This window comes from Cynara cardunculus, unplaced genomic scaffold, assembly GCF_001531365.2.
Source record: "Cynara cardunculus var. scolymus isolate 2C unplaced genomic scaffold, CcrdV1 Un_Scaffold_2658, whole genome shotgun sequence".
Lineage (NCBI taxonomy): Eukaryota > Viridiplantae > Streptophyta > Magnoliopsida > Asterales > Asteraceae > Cynara > Cynara cardunculus.
The window spans coordinates 27,468-34,454 of NW_020201174.1; the positions used below are offsets into that span (position 1 = coordinate 27,468).

At 35.7% G+C, this 6,987-nt stretch overlaps 1 protein-coding gene across 1 annotated transcript; it reads right to left on the reverse strand.

Annotated features, from left to right (window-relative positions):
* Positions 1-138: 138 nt before the first annotated feature.
* Positions 139-5,605, reverse strand: LOC112503170 (DEAD-box ATP-dependent RNA helicase 16). The gene is made up of 15 exons (XM_025107237.1): positions 5,381-5,605; positions 5,116-5,295; positions 4,841-4,930; positions 4,224-4,352; positions 3,590-3,690; positions 3,260-3,374; positions 2,879-3,010; positions 2,732-2,797; positions 2,386-2,565; positions 1,947-2,042; positions 1,626-1,763; positions 1,460-1,542; positions 811-848; positions 470-684; positions 139-388 (listed from the first exon to the last, which is right to left on the reverse strand). The coding sequence occupies exons 1-15, from the start codon at positions 5,549-5,551 to the stop codon at positions 314-316; spliced, it is 1,809 nt and encodes a 602-aa protein (XP_024963005.1). The 5' UTR covers positions 5,552-5,605; the 3' UTR covers positions 139-313.
* Positions 5,606-6,987: the final 1,382 nt, after the last annotated feature.

The window sequence follows — 6,987 nt, forward strand, 5'->3', positions numbered from 1 at the left end:
ATATCGAGTCAGGTTCGACCACACATATGATTGGCAGGAAATGGAATAGAATTTGTCAAAGGAATTAGAATTATAATGAAATATACGAGGAACCAATAATGTTTTTTCAATTATCAATGTCGTTTGGGGCATATAACATAATCGTCGTAAATCTTGTCATTCAATGAGATCGAATAATCTAAAAATACGGAAACATACCACAAAGGTACAGTACTACAGTTTAAGAACTCATATCTTGCAGTAAAACTAAATTCAATGATACTACAAAATTGTGGTGGATTTAAATCCAGGCTTTACAATTTCCTTCCAGAAGTTATACGTCTTGCTTCTTTTTCTGTTTGGGGCCGAACTCCTTGCCGCCTTTGGCTTTCCTCTTCATCCCTTTAGCCTGATCACATCAAAAATGCAAATTTAAGCAAATGGTTAACCAAATAAGACAAAAAATGAACAAAATTCCAAGATATCATACTTCTGCAGAAAAGGTCTTGAGAGGATCTCCAGCTTTTTTGAACCTGCCCTTAGATCCCCGGTTGCCATTGTTGTTATTTCTTCCCATGGCAGCTCTGGTGAGTTTGACAAACTTGCTAGCTTGCTGAGTCGTTGGATCTAGCAAGTATTCAGGCACATTACGTAGATGGGGTGCAGGCGCTTTCTTGCTTAGAAGCTTATCGTGCTTCAGAAGTTCTGCATACATAGTTTCTTTAGAGATTGAACCAACCATGGAACGAAATCTAATGCATGAATGAAACTAATAAACGGTGTTTTCTGTTTTTCTAAAGAAGTATGGTTCTAGAGATGTTTTCGGCTTACCTAAATCGCGTGGATTTTCTTGAAAATGAGCTTTCAGCCTGAAGAAACAAAAAGTCGGCATCATATAAAGGTGCAGGTATAATACAAGTTAAAAACAAGATTTCCTACTACATGTTGATACGCAGGTGAAAGAATTCTGAAAGGTTTTAAGGTTTTAATTTGACAAGGGTAGTTTACTAATTTACCAATCTTGTCTCATCTTCCTGGTTTTTGTTCCATCTATTTTGGTAGGACATAAAAGATACACTTTTTGTCCTTTCTCAGTCTAATGTCGTACCAGACATGGACAACAATTTCTGATACAAATCTTACTCTCTCAAAAATTGCAACATTTACTCTTTATCATCATTTCCAAATTAAAACCACCTATGTGACAATTATCATCGTTATAAATAATCAGATGATCTTGATTTGTGTCTTATTAAAGGGTATCTTAAATATTTGACAAATAGTCCCATTTTACTCAAACGTCGCGATTTTTCACAGGGCTGCATGAGCAGAAAATGCATGATAAACAGACCGTTTCAAATTTAATGACCTCTTTCGCCTCTGTAATTTACAAGGGAAAACGTACATTTATTTTTAGAGGGAGACAAGATTACATCATGGATGGGACAAATTTACGGAAAAGAAAAATAAAAACACTTACTTCTCAGAATTGAGAATTTCATTGCGTAAATCCTGGGCTCGTGCTTCTTTGACAGCAATTTTCGTCACACTCCTTGCAACATCCTGTAAAGATCAGTCCTTGTTACAAATTTGTGACGATATTACAAGTTCTATGAAATGAAAATCCAATAAGCAAGACGAATTACCTCAGCCCTATATCGTAAAAACTCCACTGCGTTCTTCTCAAGAAGTGGAAATGGAGCAATATGTGTTACGTCATTATCTTCATTTTCTCCCAAAAACAATTTAATTTCTTCGAATATCTCCATCTCATCGGGAGAAACCTGTTCGAAAATCAGACATTAGAGTCTACAAATTGAATAAAAAGTTATGCATCACATTTATGCATAACATTATACGAAATTGTAGTTGATCAAGAATCAAGAAATCAAGGCGAAGAACAAGATTTGGATTCAATCAATAGAAGTTGACCAACAAAGAGACAAAGGGTCTTCAAATTGACATACAATTGAGACAGATTGACCGGTATTAAATGCTCTTCCGGTACGCCCAATTCGATGTACATATCCAGCCGCACTTGCAGGCATGTCAAAATTTACGACCTGTTGCAAGATAAGAGTGTGTTTCATTAAGTGGAACAACTGATACTAGCCTTATCAAATAATCAAGCCTTAAATGAGAACCTGAAGAACCAACTATTTCATGTGTTATTCATAATGAATAATAATGAATATTATTCATAATAAACCTCATGCACCTCCATTATTCATTATATCATGCATTTTCATCATAAAGCATTGATAGTTGGTTCCCAGGTTCTCAAAATAATTACGGTTCTCATGTCAACCTGCCCCTAGTTACATAATTGATGCTTGTAAGAAAATTTATCAAGCTAAATTAGTTGCAAAAGAATTTGTGGGAAAACGTCTGCTAAACAATTTTTACCGTTTGAACGTTTTTAAAGTCTATGCCTCTAACAACACCAAACTCGGAATCCAACTTCCGCTTCTTATGTTTCTTGGACTTTTTCTTCTCAGCCTGGTTATTGCCATCAGTTTGTTCCTTCTCTTTTGAGTCACTATCATCGGTTGCAATCAGATAATCAAAAAGCCCAGCATTTAATCCCTGAGACATGAAACAACATTAATACATACATACATATATATATACATATATATATATATATATATGTATCTTGTTTTCTTTATGCATTTAAACTAACTAAACCACCATATGGTATTTATTCAAGTAATAAGGTTTTAGACACTATGATATGAGTCAAAGCGGATACCTCAAGAATATGTAGACGTGAATTTACAGGCAACTCAGCATTTAACACCGCAGATTTTATACCAAACTGTAGAAAAAAGTTTAGATTTAACATGAGAGCTATTGAAGCAATGATTTTAGAGATGAAACAGAAATGAGTTAAAATTACCTGCTCGAGAAACAGTTTCAGTCTAAAACTCGTGTCGATTGTATTTGTAAATATCAAGACTTTCTTTTGAACGAGATCCAACTTCAAAAGTGCGAGGATGTGGAGAAGCTTATCTCGATCACTGCATTGTATCTATGTATAACAGTGGAAAATAAGCAAAAACATATAAAATAAACTATCAAATGAAAATGAAAATGAAAAACGAAAAAGTAAGAACAGATAAACAAGAGAGATTAGACGGCTAAGGACATAAATCAAGAGCATACTGTAAAGTAATGCTTAGATATCCAGATGCCAATTACTTTCCTTATAAGCATGGTTAAATAATAATAATAATAATAATAATAATATTGTGTTACAAATTCTAACATTTAAACATACCCAAAATTGCTGAATATTTTTGGGGACAATTTCATCCTTCGCATCACCAACTTCTGGTAAAGTAAGAATGTAGGGATTGTGTAGATAAAGTTTCTTCAAACTCTCAACGTCATCACTGCAAAATATCCATAATCGAGTATGAACCAATGTGTTTAGATCCATAGTAGCTCCAAACCCAAGTCACAATATTTCATTATAGTTGAATGAATAAAAAATCAACACACTAATAATAAACATGGAACATGTATGAGTTCTACTTTATATATATATATATATATATATATATATATATATATATATATATATGCGAAAGTGTAGATGGTCACAAACCTTGAGGTAGCAGACATGAGAAGACACTGGCATTTTATAGGAATGTGAGTCTTAAGATCTTTAAGATTCTTCTCGTATCCGTAAGTGAAAAGAAGATCTGCCTGATTAGCACCATGAATCAGCAGTTGCCCAAATAATGTTCCAACAAAGATGAAACAACTAAAAAACTAGTATATGATCCAAGATTATCCCATTTACTAAATTATTTTAAACCTTCGAAAAGATTCCAACTTCTTTTCAAATGAACTAAACCATAATCTTACAAATCCAATTACATTCTTAAATGATCGTGTGTTTAACAAAGGACTAAGTGGAGCTATAGATAGTTGAGCATCCTTCTAGAGCTTAATCGCTAGTTGCAAACAATTGATTAATTCCCATTTAATCTTTTGGAATCCAGATTCAACAATTAGTTGCTAATCGAAGAACTGGGGAACATATTACGTCAATATTGTCTCATTAGAAAGCCCTAACTAATCAAAGCAGGAAATGCTAATCTTCATGAGAAGTCATCTTTTTCGACCCATCAATGCTTCTAAGGCACATACTCGTGTGGTTTAGTGGACAAGGGATAACACAATAAAACCATATGAAACTAAATCACCAAATTTTACCCAAAAATTAAAGTTCATACCTCATCAAGAACAAGAATCGAAAGTGAATCCTGAATTGATTGTGCTTTAAGAACACCAGATGACAAGCACCTTTGAACACAGGCTGGGGTAGACACAAGAATATGAGGAGGCCCTGCCAATGCTGCCGCCTGTGAACCCAAAAAAAAACCAAATATTACCATTTCAAATTTGAAGAACACATTTAAATATATATAGAGAGAGAGGATCAGGGGAAAACCTCAATAAATGAAAAAGAACACCCTGATAACTAGTCATCCAAATGGTATGTATATGTGCATACAAGTAAATGAAGTTGTTTCTTGGTTTATATGTGCATACAAGTAAATGAAGTTGTTTCTTGGTTTNTATATGTGCATACAAGTAAATGAAGTTGTTTCTTGGTTTATATGTGCATACAAGTAAATGAAGTTGTTTCTTGGTTTTTATGCACGAATGCATATTATGCATACGTGCATACCGGACAAATTGCTTGCAACTTACTTGTATACACATGCGTCTAGACGAAATGTTACCAGAGTGTTCCTTGGTTTTTCAATTTTTTTGCGGTTTCCCTAAACCTAACCCTATACATATGTAAATATATACAATCTTTACATGAAAAGAAAACCAAACCAACCATATCAGAGAAACTTGGTTCACCCGTCAACTGAACTACTTTCAGCTGCACTCTGCATAGCTCAATTAGTGACAACACTTCTGAATAAACCTGTTTAAAAGAAGATCCAAATTGTCAAAATACAGCTTTCTAAACGCATAATTCATATTTAGCACCAACCCATTATCTCGTTGTGGGTGCTTGTTTTTTTGGCAAAGAACATAATCGATTAAAAAGTAACCATTTAACATCCAAATCAAAATCGAAATCGAAACTATAGCATCAAGTGTTCATACTTGTTGGCAGAGCTCTCGAGAGGGTACAAGAATCATGGCAGTGGGAGCTAGGGCTTTTGAAGATGAACCATTATTATTATTATTGTTGTTATCCGATAAGAGTTTCTGAATCAAAGGAAGCAAGTAAGCGAACGTTTTACCAGAACCCGTTTTCGCTCGAGCAACCACATCCTTCCCCTCCTGATAATTTTCACAAGAACATTAATTACTCAATTGAAAGAAACTATATTGTTTAAAGGGATGAAACGTAAGAAAACGAACTTACGAGGATCAATGGAATCCCAATCTGCTGAATTGGAGTGGGGTTTTCGATATTTTTCTTTGTAAGGGCACGAATAAGACGAGGGTCTAATCCAAGCTCTTCAAATGTAAGATCTTTCACTTGTTCTCCTTCTTGATTTTCTTCCTTATGATGGTTCTCGTCGATATTCGACATTTTTGTTTGCTTGAAAGAAGACGACGGTGGCGGAAGAGTGGGGGGCGGCGGCGTTGGAGAAGTATGAGTGATTTTAGTTTTCAAGAGAAGCAGCGATACGAGAGGAGGAGCTAATTTTGGTTTCCCTCGCCCTACAACAGGAATCGTTAATTCCTTTTGTTTTATTACCGCTTGAGCCCCTGTATTATTATTTGAGTAAATTATAGTCCCTATGATTATATGAAAATTACGGATTAGGTCCTTTAAAAAGATCATGCATTGGGTGGTATTTATGGTTTCATTTTCGTTATGGATCGGGTCCTTTGAAAGTTACGGATTTGTTATGTTAAGCATCTCATGTCATGACATCTTTTCTATTTGCTTACTTGAACATAATTTCTTTCTAAAAAAAGGACCTGCTTTCCCCTCACATGAGGGGTACTTTTGTAATTTTATTTTTTTGTTCAAATTTTTTGTTATTGTACACATATCGTTGTTCGTGGTACAACCTATTAAAACGTTAAAGAAAAACACCTAAAGCTAAAACCCGACCCCCCCCTTCTTTACAGCTCCCCGTTGCATCCCATACACCATCTCCAGCCTCCTCCCCTTAACCGTCTGAGTCCGGCTTAGCTTCAGGTACGAGTCAAGAACAGAAGCAGTGGTTTTAGCGTGTATTTCTTGTGATAACAAGCTAGGTGCTTAAGCAAGATAATTCCATCCGCTTTCAGTTAAGGCCAGAAAGAATTATCTTACCTTTCTCTATATAGATATTGCTTATGCAGTTCATGTAGTTACGCCTTTAGGGGCCGCCACGTATAGCTTTAGTTCTGCCATAGTTGACCCAGTATCAACCCTCTCTTCCAGATCCTCCCTTCTTTGGGGCCAATCACTCTCCTCGGGAGTTATCTCCTTGAAGCTCTCTCCCCAGAGCAAAGCATAGTGTGGAATCTGGGAATAGGTTTATACGAGTCCTCCACCAGGTTTTCGAGCTCAGGGGTAGAAATAAATACGGACTTAAAATAGTGGAGACTGAACCCTCTACGGAGATGATAGAAGATATGAACCGCTCAATCGATACGATAGAAGAGGAGCTCCGAAKGTTCCTCTCTTCACTCTTCTCGGATGATAAGTCGAGCTAACCTATTCATAAGGTGAGCTAACCTATCCCATAAGCCCCTAGAGTTAACTTGTCTTTGACTTTTAGTTCATTACTTTATTCAGGTCCGTTGAGCGCCTCATGGCTATGTCATAATAGATCTGAACACTTTCCCCGGATCAACTTCCAGATCATAATTGCTCTAGTGAATAACTAAAGAAAATAGATAGATGGGAGATAGAAAACTAGAAGAGAAAGAAACTAATTATATAATATAAATATCTCTCCGAGATTCACTAATTATTTGACTGTTGGCGGGTCTCTTTGTATGTGTTGTCCGGAAAGAGGAGGACTCAAT